This window comes from Melanotaenia boesemani, chromosome 11, assembly GCF_017639745.1.
Source record: "Melanotaenia boesemani isolate fMelBoe1 chromosome 11, fMelBoe1.pri, whole genome shotgun sequence".
NCBI classification, from domain to species: domain Eukaryota; kingdom Metazoa; phylum Chordata; class Actinopteri; order Atheriniformes; family Melanotaeniidae; genus Melanotaenia; species Melanotaenia boesemani.
Genome location: NC_055692.1, coordinates 3,869,846 through 3,888,289, shown reverse-complemented (window position 1 = coordinate 3,888,289; position 18,444 = coordinate 3,869,846). Strand labels below are relative to the sequence as shown.

The following is an 18,444-nucleotide window of genomic DNA, read 5'->3' as shown; positions in this document are numbered from 1 at the left end:
CATGAAATAAAAACTTAAATTGTCCAGACATTAAATTGTCCAGACGTTAAATGAAAGAAAAATACCTGGTCAAAGCACGGAGGCGACTAAAAACTATTAAACATTCCATTGTCAGGCCGTTAAATCTTGATCCTTTTGTCTAATTTTAGACCATTTTCTAACTTGCCTTCTCTCTCAAAAGTTTTAGAAAAAGTAGCTTTTATACAATTGCAGTCTTTTTTTTAGAAGATAATTCCATCTTAGAGAAATTTCAGTCTGGTTTTAGATCTCGACACAGCAATGAATCTGCTCTGTTAAAGGTGCATAATGATATTGCTATCTCTATCAGTGCTAAATGCCCAGTTGTTCTGGTACTTCTGGACCTCACTGCAGCGTTTGACACAGTTGACTATACAGTCCTGTTGTCTCGCCTCGAATGACTTGTTGGTATTTGTGGCACTGCACTAAAGTGGTTTACCTCATAACTGACCAATAGAAGTTTTGTGACGACTTGTCCTCTTCTTCAGCATCTCTGTGTTGTGGCGTACCACAAGATTCTGTATTCAAGCCCTCTTTTATTCTCACTTTATATGTTGCCACTTGGTTAAATTATTTTCAGGCACAACTTAGCATTTCACTGCTATGCAGATGACATTCAGCTTTATCCCCCAGTGCCGGTTGTTCAAAATAACTTAATCTGGATAAAAGCTATCTGGATTTCGTAATCCATTTTTTCAGGACAGCGGATCACGCAAAATAGGATTGGATCACCCTGATCCAAAATCCTGTTTTTCAGGATCACGTAATCTGGATTTCCAGCATGTAGATCAGTGTTTGCTGCCGGCCACGTGAAGAACATGTAGATGAGACGGTTTGCATGCCTTGCGAGTGGAACCACTGGGAGCATGTAACATAATACGTGCATGTATTGTCCTACATAACATTGCGACCAGACGGTATATCCCGCTCTGTGACAATGTTAATGATGCACCGAGTGGAAGTACCGGACCAACCTCTGTCATTCTGTCAGAATGAGGGACGGGCAGAACGTGTAGTGAGGGATGCAATCGTTAGAAATGTCATTTTTTGACAGGTTCTCCTCTGATTATGCAGTGATGAATAACAGGAAAATTTAATATATTAGTGTTTGTTCTTGGATCTGTTTGGTCGTTTATTTCGTGGGGATATGATAATGTCATGTTTGTTTTTATTTTTACATTGTGCTTTTTTACTAAGCTGAAAGACTTAATAGGAGCCTGTCCCTATGTTATGTCAGGTGTAAAATACAAATATACGCATATTTACCAAATAAAGAGTTCTATTATTTGATAAATATAAGCATATTTACCAAATAAAGAGTTCTATTATTTGATCCGCCGTTAGGTTGTACCGCAGTTTCTTTCTGAAATCCGCCTTGTAATCCTGCTCTCTGTTGGGATCAGGATAATCCTGTTTTTTTGGATCAAAGTTATCTGGATTCTACTCAAAAGTTTTAAACAACCCAAACTGAGGGTTTTCTCTGGATAACAACCAGGATTGGATTACGTTATCCAAGTGGATTTCGGAATTCATATTTCCGTTTTGAACAACGCATTTTCAAGATTTGATCCAATCCGATAACCGAAATCCGCTAGGATTACGTTTGAACAACCAGCCCCCAGTGTCACCAGGATGTGGTGATTCAGTGAGATCAGTGGCTGCCTGTACTGCTGACATTAATCAGTGGTTGCACCACAATTTTCTCTACATGAATGAGGACAAACAGAGCATATTTTATTCTGTGATCCTGGAACTACTGATCTTGGTGCACTGACTTCAAGATTCAGACCTACTGTGAAAAATCTTGGGGTCATCCTAGACCATTTTAAACGTGAAAAACAAAAAGACAGTGTAGTGAAATCTAGGTTTGCCAACTTCGACTGCTGGCCAAAGTTAAGCCATTTTTAAATTGCTTGGATCTGGAAAAGGCTATCAATGCTCTTATCAGCTCTAGAACAGACTATTGCAATACACTTTATGTTGGAGTCTCCAAGTCTTCAGATGCCTCCAGCTAGAGCAGAATGCTGCGGCTCATTTTTAACAAACATGCCCAGATGGGAGAACATTACTTTGGTTCTGCAGTCGCTCTACTAGCTTCCAGTTTCCGTTACAACTGATCTTAAGATCTCACCTCTCATTTTCACCAAGTGCATGTGCGCCACATTACAGCTGCACCATGTTTTTTTTCCAACCTCTGTGGCGTGGTGATCTAGACCGGGAACATGTCAGATGTGGAGCGTCCGTGAGTGCAGTCCAGCTAGCAGGATCTGTGAGATCACGAAATCACCGGAAAAGTGGAGAATCACAATCAATCCCAGATAAATGTTTCATCATCCATGATGAAAAAGAAAACCCACTGAGACCCCCTGATCGGTTAAAGACGTAATGTTTTCATGGTTCAGCAGCACAAATTTGCACAGGGGCTTATAATTTTGAAAAATACTGAAAGCTTTTACACTGCTCCTGTGTGTCTGCCCCTATCCAAACTGCAGAATTTGACACATTCTGGGTGTGTGCTCCGTCAAAAATTACCTCGGAGTGTAAATTTAGCGGAGAGCCATGACAAGGCGCTTCTGGGATGCTTCTGATACGTGCTGCGGCACACCCGGTGGAAACCAAACCATTGACTAAAATGGCAGCGAACAGCAGCGGCACAGCTGTAACGTGGCTAACACACACCCGGTAGAAATGAGGGGTTATTGTTAGTTTTTAAAACTCTTAGTGTCCTTGGTTCATCTTATTTATCTGACATCCGGTCTCTACAAAACCCAAACAGAACTCTTCTAGCCAACTTTTGCTGGAAGTCCCAAAAGCCAAGTACAAACACTGGAGCGACCGGCTTTCTTTGTGGCCAGGCCCAGACTCTGGAACAGACTTCCCCCTGATGTGCACATTTTAACTGACCTGGGTCTCTTTTTAAGTCTAGACTCAAAACATATTTCCTCAGATTGGCTTTTAATACCCAGTAATACTATGACTTTCTTTTTTTATTGCATTTGTTTTATCATTTTATTGCATTCAGAGTGGTTTCATTGGAAAGCAATTTGGTCACCTTTGAGTGTTGGAAAGTGCTTTATAAATACATATTGATTAATTAATTGATTAATTATTTTGATAAGTCTGGCTTGTCAAAATAGAAATTCTATTGCATCATCGTGGTTTTAACTATTCCTTGTTGAGTTACCATGGTAACTTGTGCTGGAGAACACGTCTACTCTGGGCAGGGCTAAGTGTCAAGCTTAACTAAAGGAATATCTGATGGTTGAAATGCGATTCCGAATAAAGCTTTCCACCAGTTTAATTGATTCTATTAAAATCAAATATTAGCATTTTTATTGTTTCTAAAAAAAAGCTTCATATTTTTAAAGTTAAACCTTGTATGTAACAAGGTATATTCAAATTTAAGAAGAAAAATCCTAACAGCCTTTTCAATTAATTATTTAAAAATCCTCCTACTCTGTCTCCCATTGGTTTGTGTAAAAACACACACACACAAAGAAAACAAAAAAAAACAAAATTGTCAATTGAGGTTTAAGCAGTACAGAGTGAGACCAACACTTTTCTGGGGAATCAGAAAAAGACAAAGTGTGAGAGATATTTGTTCGAGACCCAATTAGAAAATGGTGCTAGCTTGAGTCAGACCTTTTGGGTGACTCTTTCTTGAAATCAGGGCTAAAAACTTTTCTATCTGCTGTCTATTATCAAAGCAACTGTTAACTTCCCCACACTGGAAGTTTATTCCTTGACTTTTATCTATTTCATTTTAGTTTTTTCTTTTTTTTTCTTTAAAAGTTTGTTTTATAATACACCTTTTACTGCTTCCTGCACCCCGCTGTAATGCTTTTAATGTTTTACGAAAAGCACCTTGAATTGTCTTGTATACGAAATGTGCTATACAAATAAACTTGACTTGCTTTGGGTGACTTTCATGGAATACCCCCTGAAGATATTCTAACCAGCACATATCTACACTGTAAATGGTTTGTCTCCTGTGTGGATTCTCATGTGTTGGATTAAGTTTGTCTTCTGACTAAATTTATGTCCACATTCATTACAGCTGAATGGTTTGTCTCCTGTGTGGATTCTCATGTGTTGGGTTAAGTTTGTCTTCTGACTAAATCTATGTCCACATTCATCACAGCTGAAGGGTTTGTCTCCTGTGTGGATTCTCATGTGTTGGGTTAAGTTTGTCTTTTGACTAAATCTATGTCCACATTCATCACAGCAGAATGGTCTGTCTCCTGTGTGGATTCTCATGTGTATGTATAAGCACGTCTTTTGACTAAATCGTTGTCCACATTGATCACAGCTGAATGGTCTGTCTCCTGTGTGTATTCTCATGTGTTGGGTTAAGCCTGTCTTTTGACTAAATCTACGTCCACATTTATCACAGCTGAATGGTTTGTCTCCTTTGTGGATTCTCATGTGTCGGTTTAAGTTTGTCTTGTCACTAAATCTTTGTCCACATTCATCACAGCAGAATGGTCTGTCTCCTGTGTGGATTCTCATGTGTATGTTTAAGTTTGTCTTGTCACTAAATCTTTGTCCACATTCATCACAGCTGAATGGTTTGTCTCTTGTGTGGATTCTCATGTGTCGATTTAAGCTCGTCTTTTGACTAAATCTACGTCCACATTCATCACAGTTGAATGGTTTGTCTCCTGTGTGGATTCTCATGTGTTGGATTAAGTTTGTCTTTTGACTAAATCTATGTCCACATTCATCACAGCTGAATGGTCTGTCTCCTGTGTGGATTCTTATGTGTTGGATTAAGTTTATCTTTTGACTAAATCTATGTCCACAGTCATCACAGCAGAATGGTTTGTCTCCTGTGTGGATTCTCAGGTGTCTATTTAAGCTTGTCTTTTGACTAAATCTATGTCCACATTCATTACAGCTGAATGGTTTCTCTCCTGTGTGGATTTCCATGTGCTGGTTTAATTTTCTCTTGTCACTAGATCTATGTCCACATTCATCACAGCTGAATGGTTTGTCTCCTCTGTGGATTCTCAGGTGTCTATTTAAGCTTGCCTTTTGACTAAATCTATGTCCACATTCATCACAGCTGAATGGTTTGTCTCCTGTGTGGATTCTCATGTGTTGGGTTAAGTTTGTCTTTTGACTAAATCTAAGTCCACATTCATCACAGCTAAATGGTTTGTCTCCTGTGTGGATTCTTGTGTATTGGTTTAAGTTACTCTTGTCACTAAATCTATATCCACATTCATCACAGCTGAATGCTTTTTTATGACTCAATATTTTTCCACAAACATCACACCGAACTTTTTCTTTTCCTGTGTGGTCTCTTTCCTGGATATTTACATTGTGTGTCGATCTAAAACATTTCTTTCTGTTCAAACAGCTCAAAGACCTTTTTGTTAAGTGTCTCTGGAGAGATCGTTGGTCTTGAAACTCTTCACCACATTCAGAGCAGCTAAGGGACGTTTTGGCGGTGTTAGACTCCTCATCGCTGTTTACACCTGATCCATGTGCCTTGTTGTCATTCCAGCTTTTATCATCGTCTTCCATTTCAGGCCAAAAATGTGACAAATGTATCTCAGAAGAGCTTGAAGCCTTTCTGTCACTATTTGGTAGTAAATAAATGTTTGGGTATGGAATAATGGTTATTTCTGGTCCTCCGAAGTCCTCTTCAACAGTTTCTGATTTAATCTGTTTAGCTGGGTTGGTGGTTGGAGTCTCTACCTCTGTGTTGCCTTCGGCTTTGGTTTGATGAAGATGGGCTGTATATGACCAAGACTGATATTCTTTATCTTCATCTTCACTCTTCAAAGGAGCCATCATCATCGGTAAACTGGTGACACTGTCCACCATCCCAACATCAACTGCTTTCCATTCTGATTGGGCCATAGTTTCTCTGGCTTCACTTTTATGAGATGGGACTCTAGGTCCAGACTCCGTTTGAAAGGAACCCCCTCTGTAATCAGCTGCTGCACATCTGCAGGAAACACTGAAATGAAAAAGAAAGTTGCATTAAAGTAGGGATACACCGAAATGAAAATTCTTGGCTGACACTGGAAACCAAGGCCAAAAACCGAAATACCAAAAGAAATTATTATGTCAGTTATTAGTACCATTGCATTCATGGATATGAATAGACGCATTCTGACAGAGAAGTTCTAAAAACGCAGTTCTAAGAACAATACTAGTTCTATGAACTGCCCTTCCCCAGGGGAACTGTTTCATGTTGCATTCGCACATGAATTAGGGAGGTAGGGGGACCGATGGGACGCAACCGTCTGCAACAATGACGTGTGACTTTAGCGCCACACACCAAAACAAAACCCGCGAAAAATAACGAGAGCACAAAACAACACCACCAAGCTAATATGGAGAACGAAGAGATCGCTGTGTTCATGCTCTGCTTGACGGGGATGTTATTGATGGAAAAATCAGATGTCTAATGTCAAGGCTGGAAATGGCCATACAGAGTCAGGAGATAAAGAATGCAGCTGCAGGCTATACTTCTTTGTTTCGAGGAGGAAGAATGGAGAACAGAGCACTGCAGACAAAGGAGACGACATGTAAGTTTAACTTTATTAAACATTATTAAACGGCGTATGAGAAAACATTTCAGATAGTGTTCTACTGTCTGTCTTGAGCAGATTACGATAAGTGAAAGTTTCAGACGGCAGGTTTATTGTAACTCGTGTTCTGCGTTTCAGACGTTGTTGCAGCTCATTGAACAACACTCATCACCGTCCGGCTGGTCCGGAGCCAAGCTGATGACTTGTGAAAAAAAGTTGCTCCCAGTTTCACTGAGTAGTGTATAGAGAATTTCAGCATGTCCAGAGCAAGGTTATAATAGTTTTGGATCTTTCATTAGTTTCAGTTTTTATTTCATTTTGACTTTTTATTTTCAAATTCAGTTAGTTTTAATTAGTTTTTAGAGCAAATTTTCTAGTTTTTATTAATTTTTGTTTTTTAAAAATGCTTAGTTTTAGTTTAGTTTTTATTAGTTTTAGTGTTAGTTTTAGTTTTTTGTTTTTTATTTTTTCTAAATTAGATTATTTGCGAGGTGCAAAATAAAAAATAATCAGAATAAGCACTGTATAATAAAAACTTAAGATACACTTTTTAAAAACTGTATCAGGAGGAAACATGAACAGCCATCGACCAATCAAATACAACAGCCCATAAGATAACAGCCTTAAGTAAAAAAAAAAAAAAAATTGTGCAATACTGCTTCTGAGATAGTGTGCTAGGTAAAAGTCAACATAACCAACATATTAAAGACACACATCAACATAACATGAATCCATTCAAGAGACAATTCAAAGAGTTTGGCAGCCAGGAGTCTAAAGGAGATAAATCTGACTCATCATGAACAACCTGAAAAACCCAACAAACCCTAGACCAGAGCTTTAATTCATTCAGATGAAACAATTCACAATTAACTACATAAAGAATTGAACTAGAGGTGCAGCAACTTTTGTACAAATCACTGCAGCTGATTAACAGTACAAAACCTCACATGTTATACTGGACATGATAAAGCAGTGAATATTTTAGACACTGAAAGTGAACGTTTCTGGTAGACCGTAGAACCAGCAGCTGGTTAAGATACTGATCTATCTCAGCTGGATGCTGATGTGCTTTTCTTTTCTTTTTAGAATTAAAAGTTTAGTCTCCCAGAAAGACCAAGAGAAACTCGTCCATGCATTCATCTCCAGTAGGCTGGATTACTGTAATGGTCTTTTAACAGGACTTCCTAAAAAGAACATTAAACATCTGCAACTCATCCAAAACGCTGCTGCTAGAGTTTTAACCAGGACTAAGAGATCTGAACACATCGCACCAGTTATAACATCTTTATACTGGTTTCCAGTCAGTCACAGACTAGATTTTAAACCCTTCTAATTGTTTACAAATCCCAGAATGGTTTAGGCCCAGAACACATCTGTGATATATTCAGACAATATAAACCTAGCAGAGCTCTTAGATCCAAAGACTCTGGTCAACTAGTCCAGACCAGAGTCCAGACTAAACATGGAGAAGCAGCATTTAGCTGTTATGCTGCAAACAAGTGGAACAAACTGCCAGTGGAGATTAAACTTTCACCAAATGTAGACATTTTTAAATCCAGGTGAAAAACATTTCTTTTCTCATGCGCCTATGCATGAAATCTGCACGGTAACTTTTGAACTTATCTTGCATTTAATCATTTTAATGTAATTTATGATTTTATTGTGATTCTTGCTATGTGCTGCTGCCTTTTACTATTTCTTAAAATCTGTAATGTTTTTGTTTTATGTAAAGCACTTTGAATTGTCCTGTACATGAAATGTGCTATACAAATAAACTGCCTTGCCTTCTATGCTAAACATACTTAACCTGTTGTCCAACATTGTAAACAAAAACAAATTTAAGCCTCTCAAATTCAGCTTTTCAAGATTTTGTGTGCGACTGTGTGTGTAGGTCTGTTTGCGTGTGCGTGTTTGCGTGTGTGAGACTCTGTGTGTGTGTGTAACTGACTGTGTCTGTGACTCACATTCCCTCCCCATGCTGCTCGGCCTGGCTGAAGCTTATCTTTCCGGGGGGGGGAGCAGAAAAGCTACCTGGTCCAGGTGCTCCTGGTTAACCTTCATGTGCAGCTTTTCAAATGGATTTTCAGAATCGTGGTTTTTCCTTACACATATTGAACCACCTGCTTCTTCTACAAGACACTTTATCTTTGACATGATCATAACGAAAGAAATCCCAAACAGGACTCTCCTTGCTTTCTTCTAACTTTCTCCGTAGCATCATGCTAGCGGGCGGACACGCTGTTGACACGTGACGTCACGGCCATACGACGCAGACACCTGCCGTAAATCCAGCAGAGCGAAGTAAACAGATTTCATATCAACTTATGTCTGAAATAAATTTACAAAAAACGAAAACGAAGGACATTTTTGCTTTCATTTTAGTTCATTTTAGTTCGTTTTGTAAACACACAATACAGTTTCAGTTAGTTTTCATTTTTTTTTAAAAACTCGTTTTTATTTTAATTTCAGTTAATGAGAATGTTTTTTTAACGTTAGTTTTCGTTTTTTCGTTAGTTTTCGTTAACTATAATAACCTTGGTCCAGAGAGACGTTTCAATCCATCTGTCGCCACCTGAAGCTGCACTGGAGAGGATGAACACAACCACCTGCTGCAGATACTGAAGGAGTTGGTGTGCTGCAGCCTCGATGCTTTACCTCATGCCTTCCAACTAATCACAACATACCTTTTCATAATAAGCATCATGTTTTGGAAGTTTGACAGACAAAATATACATGTATACATGATGTACACATTTAAAGAGAAAATGTTCCATAGAAAGTGTATCATTTGTTCAATTTTCTGTTATATGCAAAATAAAGATCTCATCACCAGCCTAAAGCTTTGTGTGCATTATGGAATCTATATGTAGCAAAGGCTAAGGAGTAATCCAAAATAAAATAAAAATATAAAATAAAAAAAGATAAAAGCGATACTTCTAACATTTCGACAAAGTGCAATTGCGATTTGCAGGTGTTTCCATTAAATGGTGTTTAGCGCATTAGCAATAGTGATGCGCGGGCCGCCACCTAACCCGCGGGTCCCGCGTGTTACCCATGGTTCGGGTTGGGGCAAAGAATTTTCGCTTCACTGCGGGGCGGGTTGGTGTGGTTTACTATTCTGAAATATCTAGTTCTATTCATTTTAGTTTTTGGCAAACTGAAAATAAAGACCTTAATCAGTGTCTACATTTTGTTACTATAATATGTAACACAAAATATTTATCAGTTATTTAAACACAGGTCACGTTTTGTAACGTATTGTCCACGTAGGCGCGTAGTAGGCTACGTGCAGAAAGCGCCAAGCAGACAAGCAACAAAAGATGGAAGAAGTGTTGAAAAACATTCGTTCGGGAGTTTACGTCCTTAAAAAGAAGAAAGAGGGTCAAATGGCTAAATCACAGGTTTGGGACAGGTTCAACGAGGTAATCAGTTCAGACAACAGCAGCAGCATTGGCTATGTGCTTTATAACACTTAAACGCTTTAAAACACTTTATTTATTTGCCTATTTATGTTTATAGGCTTAACGTTCAAATGAAAATACATTTTGTGTTGCCAGTTTCCAGTGCCAATTTAGGAGACCATATGCACCTTTCTCAGACTAAATAAAAGCATTCGTCAATATCATAACATGTGTTTTAATGGGGCGGGGCGGGGCGGGTTAAAAAAATAGAAGCGGAGGTGCGGGGCGGGTTGGTGCGGTCCAATTTTTTTAAAAGAGCGGGACCCGCGGGTCGGAAAAAAACCTGACCCGCGCATCACTAATTAGCAAGTATTCTCGTTAAATCTCGTCCCATGAGACTCCACGTTGAGGAGGATAGAAAGTTCTAAATCTTTGTAAAACTCTGCATTTCGCCATTGTTTGCTATCAGGGATGACAATTATATTTTTAATATATTTTTTTTAAAGTCTCCTCCTGCGTCTACTCCTACTGCGCCATCTTTATTTGAAATGAGCTGGTCATGTGACCTGCTACGCCACATCTGGTGAGGCGTAAATGCGAGAAAAGTGTTTCCATTACACTTTTGCGATATACTTCTATATTGACACCTCATGAGAGAGCGTAAAAAGTTTTTAGCGATATTTGAGTTTTTTTAAATGTAGGTGATTCCATTACCAGTTTTTTATTGCAATATTTAGCTTTTGCGCAATTTTAGGGGTAATGCAAACACACCTACTGAAGGGTTGGTTGTGACTGACTTATGGCAGATTTATGGTTGTGCGGCATTTGCGTCTGCGTAACTGCCGTAGGCTCGGGATAGGCTCCGCAGAGGCTTGGCGCACACCTCTTCCAGACCTGACGTGCACTATGGCCACAAGTATTTGATGCTGGTCCTTCGATAAGTATGATAAACTTCATCCTGTGATGTGCTGCATTTTAAAAAGTTGATAAACTGTAATGTAATGCACAGCCCAGGATAAAGACTTAAAATGTAGTGAGCAAAGATGGATTATTTAATATTTCATAGCTATTATTGGTTAATAACTACTTCATATTATTAGCTAATGTTTTATAGATGTGGCCAAACCACAACAGGCAAAAACTGAATACTTCTGACACATTACAAAGTCATTTATTTTTTTTATAGTGAATACAGCGGTGGAAAAATAACTATTTACATGCATATATGATTCTGCATATCACTTTGGCTTTTCCTGTTATCCTGTTCATTACACCCAGAGACCCTCTATCACAGATTTCCGATGGCTTCACCTCTGCCTGTAGAGCCACTCGCTTTGTGCCTATTCCTGAAAGAACTGTATGTTGAAACTGCATCACTTTGCCTCTGCTGTTCAGCATTTAACAGCTTGTCCTGCACAGTAGCCAGAAGAGTGTCAGCCCTTTTTCTCTTTCCTATAAAAAACAGGGAGGGTGCAGACAGATACTTAACACAGCAACTATAATAAAATATTTTCAATTGTAATATAGTGACACTCAACGAGATGCATGTACAATGCAACAGGATGTTTTTACCTGGCAGCTGGCTGGTGCTGGCTGATAGTAGTTGATGCTGGCTCTGGTAGTTGCTAAATGGATAAACATTTTAGAATAAAAAAACAAGTTATAAACTAGCTAATAAAGCCAACCTTTCACTATAAATATAGTGTAAAATTCTCAATTGTCCAGGAGTGCACAAGTTGTAATAGCAGTTATTTAAACTGGAATTAAACATTAAAAAAAGAAAGCTTAAGTCCAGTTGAAATGACTGAGTCTGCTGTTACAATCAGTTCTGTATGACTCCATCAATTCCCCTTTTTTCATTAATCAAGTATCTGTATATGAGCATACATAGTTTACATTTAACTCTTCTATCTCCATTAAATCAAGACCAGAGATTCTTTCTATGCATTAAATCTGTTTTATTTACCTGATCGATGCGGCAAGGGCTGCTGGTGGCAGCAGGAGCATCCAGGATGCTGTTCAGCTCCATCTCTGATGGAGTAAACATGGATCAGAACCATATTATATACAAAGCAGATGGAAACTGGTGAAGTAGATCAGCTCAGTATCTGAGAACAACTCATAAGTCTATACAGAAGCTTAACGCTTCTTGTCCTGTTTACTAACCTTCAAACTCCTCTGGGTGTGCGTTGTTTTCACTGTAGATGATCGCCTCCAGAAACCACATGCAGTCCTTTGCTGTGGCGATGCCTGAGTAGGTAGGCAGGATGGTGGCACAAGGTATCGAATTGTAAAATTGTAATTTCCCAGCTTGGAATTAAGTCTGTCCATCTGTCTACCTATTTTCTGTTTTTTCGGTTTGTCCCACTCCGGTTGTCATGGTCCTTAAGTTATTTGTAGTCTTGTGTGAGTTTTCTACATGCACCTCTTCGTGTTATGATAAATCTCCGCGTTCAACTGAGAACTTATCGTTGCCAATATTTTTATATACCGCTGCAAACCTTCAAAACCTCTCTGAATATCCTGTGTGGCGTAGACGGTCAGAAGGGCTTTGTTTTTCAGCAGCTATAAGCGCATGGATGGGAGCTTCAACAACATTAAACAACTCAGGTAAACACACATCTGAGAAATGTTGCCTCCTTGGCAAGGCATAATGGGGTTCAATGTGCTCGATCAGCCTACAAAATCCCACATCTTCTACAACAGAGAACGGCTGATCATCTAAGGCAATGAGTTCCGTAATACTTTGTGTAATCCCACTTGCCTTGGCACCAACGCTGGGAAACTTCTTTGCCTTTTTTAAAAACTTACGCCACAGAAGGAGTGGGCATGCTCAGAGGAATTTTTCTTTTCTGTGCTGCATTCCTCTCATACTCAGCATAGCAGTCAGGATGCTTGGATTTCAGATGACAAATTAAACCAGACGTGGAGAAATTCTTTGCAGATGCACGTCCTCTTGAAATTTCACATTACACGTTTTGCAAATCACTATCTGTGGGTCTTTTTCAGATATACTGAAATACGTCCATGCAGCAAACATGTTGGCCCTTCCAGAAAAGACTATGTTGGCTGCATTTTTGCTTGCGTCATCACAACATCCTGTTTCGGGCCTTGTTGTTTCGGTGATAAAAGTCTTTCGGCCAAAAAATTCAAATTCACTTTTAGGCTATTTTCAGCAAAAAAATTTTGTCACCAAAATATTCGGTGCATCCCAAGATTAAAGACCGTGCAGCAGAAAAATCAGAGTGTAATCAGAGTTTCTTCAAAGTCACACCTTTAAAATGTCTGCATCAGGAATACCTCATTCAGCAAGAAGAGCAGTGTTGTATAAAATATTAAGTTAAGTTGCAGAGAAAACATGGTAAAGAAGAAAAGCTTCTCCTCAACTTTATCTACTGATAAATAAACACAGCACTGTAACAAGTAAGTGGCTAACAAATTCACGCCAGTCTTTTTTATTGGCTAGACATCACATTTTTATTGTGATAGACATCTCTCCTATGATACTCCTCAGTTTCATTCCTTCTCTCAGGTTATTTGCCTGCAACCAAAGCTTCTGTGTTTCATAGCACCGGCCCAGCAAAAAATTGGTGCCTGCTTAGAACCAGTTTTGAGTGCCAGGAGCCGGTGCTTGAGCAGCGGAAAGTCAAAGGACTGGTGCTTTGGCAGGCTCTGGCTCTGAACCAGCACTGGGACCAACTTGGTCGAAAAGGGGTTTTGCCTCCTTTTGGACAACTACAAAGGCTGCAGCAGGCTACAAAAGAACTGTCGACCAGCTAGTAAATGACTTAAAGCTGAAAAACAGTTCAGAGCCATATATGGAGCTGGAATGTAGAAGCAATGGACAGCCTCCTTCTAAAATAAAAAAAGATAGCCTGCACTTTGAATCACCCAGCAAACCAATCAGCTGAGACTATGAACTCCAACCACAGCTACGTCCGTCCTCCGTTACCTGCAGGAGTTTTCTAGATAGATATGTTATGGCTAGAGTATAGATAATTTTAAACTTTATCTCTTCTGTTAGCCATTCTAACCAGCTAACAGCTGCTAACAACAGCCAAAAAAACATAACACGTGACTTGTGTTGTCCCATAAATAAAACTTCACCTACCTTTTGGCCATGTAAGCGCAACTCATATTATATACTGTGAGATGAACAAAAAACCAAGATTGTTTGTTTTTGTTTTTAAGAGTTAAACTAGTTACTAGAAAAAATTTAAACAATTTAAACAATTAGAATGAATATGTTACCTAGACTATTATTTTTGTTTCAAGCCCTACCTGTGAGAGTCCCAGTGACTACATTTAATTTACTTGACAAGCTGATTTCTAAATTTATCTGGCAATTTAAAAGCCCCAGAATTAGGTTCAAAACTCTCCTTCTCCCTAAAGACAAAGGCGGACTAGGCCTGCCCAACTTTAGGAAGTATTACTGGGCAGCACAGCTGACTGCAGAGGTGACCTGGATCAGGCAAGATGAGGAAACTAGATGGGAAGGATAGAAAAAAAATGCAGCCAAAGGAGTCCCCCTGGCAACACTTCCGCTCCTCAGCTTCCATTCCTTCTTCTTCGGCCCCAATCTGACCCAGAGTCCTCGACATACTCAGTCGCAACACTCTCATTGACTCCCGTGTGCAAAAAATGGCGGCGCACTTCCGGGTTACTGGAGACATTCAATAGCTCCAAACACCAGATCAGACTGCAGTCATCGCCAATGTATTCCATTCATTTTCAGAGGTAAGTCGATGCAATATCAGTCTTATAAGTCACGAAAATGCATGTATATTCTGTCGGACGTCCTGCAATAAAATAATTATGTCTGTTCAATGTGATAAGTTTTTGTTTAAACGTATTTTGCCTTTTTTATTTTATAGATAGTCCTTTTACCCCATGGCCTCCCAGCTTTTTTTTAGTTCGAGTAAGTGTTGTCACGGTCTGATATTATTAATTTCAGTGTAGTGATCAAGTGCATTGTTTTTCATAGATTAATTTCTGTTAATCCATTTTAAATTAAAATAAGGCACAGAATTGCTTCCATAGGTAAAAACGTAAGACTATGACTATCTGTTGCACAATGACAAAGACGCTAGTTGGATTGAGGGTCAGCTTTTACCGACGACTAGTTTGTGGTCGTGTGACTTCCGGGTTATGAAGTAGGTTTGCGCTCCCCATATGTTAACTACAGGTAATCTCTTCCATGAAAATGAAAGGGCTACAACACTTAGAAAAAGGTAAAATCACTGACAGCATCCAGTTTATAGATGAATGTGTATAAAATTAGCCTAATTTGCATTTTCACAAAAAAAATAAAGGTTTCACAAATCACAAACTGTGTTTTAATGAATCTACATGCTGTCTAGAATATATTTTCATTTTATTCTCTGTACCGCTTAGTCCATTACGGGCCGCTGGTAAGCTGGAGCCTATCTCAGCATTAACGGGTGAGAGGCAGGGTACACCCTGGACAGGTCACCAGTGCATTGCAGGGCCAACACATAATGGGAATTCAAAAATTACAAAATTTCAAGAATTCAAAATATAGTTTATTTTTATCAGGAGCTGGTCAAATGTGGTCTAGCTTCCAAAGAAACTGGCAAATCTCAGTGTTATTGTAATGTAATGTAATTGTTTTTTAATTAGGAGTCTGGAACATGTCACAACACTTTTAACCTTTTAAATATTTTTGTCCACACTGTTTATTAATAGACATTACTATCTAATATGCCAGCGCCGGATCCTCCTGCAGCAGCTTTGGACGTTTCATTTTCAGCCTGGTCATGCAACAGAGGTGAACGTTGTCTGCTTTGAATACAGCTGGGAGCTCCCCTGTGTACGGGGAGGGGTCTGCACAGCACTTCTCCTCATTGGGAAGAACTATGTTCATTCACCTCAGTCTCCAAAAGTCTCCAACAATACAAGAAAAAGTCACTAGATTTGTCACTAGTCGCTTTTATTTAAAGTCGCTAGAGGGGTCTGAAAACTTGCTAAGTTGGCAACACTGAGGAATAATAAATTCCTCCCAAGACCCCCATAAGCCAATCACAGTGGTCGTTCGTCCCGCGCACAAGCACATTGGCTGTCGTCTTCTTCGTTGGTGTTTGTCTCCTTTTCTCGTATTGAAGTTAGAGTCGACAAACCAGCAACTAATTTGCACATTACAGTGAACTACTGGGCGGAAGAGGGGAACAGAAGTTTTTAGCTACAAAATAAATTCAATTATAACTACTACTAGAAAAAGACCAGCAAATGTATTGGTCGCCATCGGAGTAGATTCACTCGCACTGTCTCACATTTTAGTCACAAAATGTGACCATTTGGTCGCAGTCTGGAGCCCTGTATTGACACAGTTCTGCAGCTGTTTCCGAGTTGGACAAGGACTAATGTGGACAGTAAGTACAGACCAAGCAGCCAAAGCATATAAAAAAAATCACCTGTCAGTTTAACATAGCACAATATATTAAAGGATATTTTATCTATGAAAGCAGGAAATCCCGACCTACTTTCTGTCCAGGGTTGGAATAACCAGTAGCTTTATGTTTCCGCTAACAGCAGATAGAACAGCACTGCAACAAACCACAGCAACAGGTTTTGACAGTAAGTCGTACCAGGGTCATTATTACAGCTACATAAAAAGGGTGATGAAGAATATCAACTAGTGATCATCATGTCATGTTTAATATAAATCTGCAGCTCCTTACCAGCCGTCTCACCTGTACCACAGCAGTTATCAACCTGTCTGTTGCTGCTGCCGGTGGAGACTTTGAAATCACAGTTCTCTCATCCTGAAGCGCTTTTTTATTTTTTAAAATAAGGCCCCTCTCTTCTCCCTTTCCCTCTCAGTCTACTTGCGCCACCAAATTCCTCTTCCTCTCAGCTGTTCCGCCTCCGCTTCGCTTGTGTTGATTAATCTTTTTTTAAAATCTGGATTACTACAGACCAATCTGCATTAGGTTTATAAGGAAAACGGACTAGAGCAAGTAGTTTAGTCTGTGTGTGGATGCCAGAACCGGCGGGACAATCAGTCGCACCGACGTAGAGCATCGTGCCATATTTTAATTTTTTTGTTTATATTTTTACAAGCAGGCTTAAGACTTAAGACCCAGACCATCGGGAATTGTCTCTTCGTGCGGCCGTGGGCCAGTCCGGGCCTGTTAGAGAATAACTTTTCTTTCATCCTTACAACACACGTCTTTACTTTATTTTTATTTATTTATTACTAGTTTTATTTTGAGACTTAAAGAAAAATGCCACAACTGAAAAACACATCAACCACACAGAGACACCACTCTTGCCGATTAAACCAAACACATCACATCAAGGAATATAAATTCTCACCACCTTCCCCACGAGGCTTCCCTCGATAAAAGGTTTTTGTCCGATCCTTCTTCCACCCCGTCTTTCCTCCCCGCGAGCTGGTCTCCACAAAGGACAGAAACAAACAAACAATCATCAGTATCCAAGATACACCAGAGTCTCCAACTGTAGTTTAAAGTGTTAATTAATGTTGCAGAAAATACCTCAAAAGAACGTGAATCAGCTATACTCTCTGACCACTGACCAAGAAACACCACATAACGTTGCAGTGCAGATGTGGTCTTCTTCGTCTTCTTCTTCTTCGGCGGCGGATCAGACGTAACGATTTGATGCATTACCACCACCAACTGGTCAGGAGTGTGGACTGCAGACAGTTATCTGCTGAATTAACTAAAACAAGTGAACGGACTATACTTCATAAAACATCTTTATACAAGTACATATCGTCTCATTAATCAATTTACTCATAGATATGTCACAGATATGTTTGGGACTCTGATAAGAACTAAAACAATAACATCTGATGATTATAAATGTTAATTACTCCTTATCTGTTTTACATAAAAATGAAAACCAAACTCACTTGTGTATTTTTTCTGATGTCTTTCTGATTATTATCAGCTACCAATACCTGTAATATTATATTGTGATAATAAATAACAGTAAGCTAACAATAAGTTGGGTCAGAGGTGAAGGAAAGATAGAATTGCTTCCAATATTGCATTGTACATACATCTTGTTGAGTTTTTATATTACAATTCAAAATATTTTATTATAGTTGCTGTGTGTTAAGTATCTGTCTCCACCCTCCCTGTTTTTCCATGAGCGATGCTCCAGGAACAGAGCGAGCAGCTGGACGGGCAGAACTGAAGCCAGCAGAGATCTGTGATGGAGGGTCTCTGGGTGTACTGGACATTATGGCAGGAAAAGCCAAAGTGATATGATCATCATATACGTACATGTTAATAGTTATTTCTGCACTGCTGTATTCACTATAAAAAATAAATGACTTTGTAAAGAGTCAGAAGTATTCAGTTTTTGTCAGATGTGGTTTGGCCACATCTATGAAATGTTAGCTAATAAAATATTAAGTAGTAATTAACCATTAATAACTATGAAATATTAAATAATCCATCTTTGCGCACTACGTTTTAAGCCTTTATCCT

At 39.1% G+C, this 18,444-nt stretch overlaps 1 protein-coding gene across 7 annotated transcripts in view; it reads right to left on the bottom strand.

Annotated features, from left to right (window-relative positions):
• LOC121648314 (gastrula zinc finger protein XlCGF57.1-like) overlaps positions 1–17,647 on the bottom strand; it is a 151,818-nt gene extending 134,171 nt beyond the window's left edge. For 6 of the 7 annotated variants that reach the window (XM_041998325.1, XM_041998329.1, XM_041998330.1 and 3 more), the window contains exons 1-2: positions 17,482–17,647; positions 17,300–17,381 (exon numbers count right to left, since the gene is read on the bottom strand). In XM_041998325.1, coding sequence (XP_041854259.1) covers positions 17,300–17,381; positions 17,482–17,613 — 214 coding nt within the window. In that variant the 5' untranslated portion in view covers positions 17,614–17,647. Of the gene's footprint in view, positions 1–11,214; positions 11,417–11,536; positions 11,590–11,930; positions 11,996–17,299; positions 17,382–17,481 lie in introns of those variants that run through there. The other variant, XM_041998334.1, reaches the window with a different exon arrangement.
• Between the last annotated feature and the right edge of the window lie 797 nt (positions 17,648–18,444).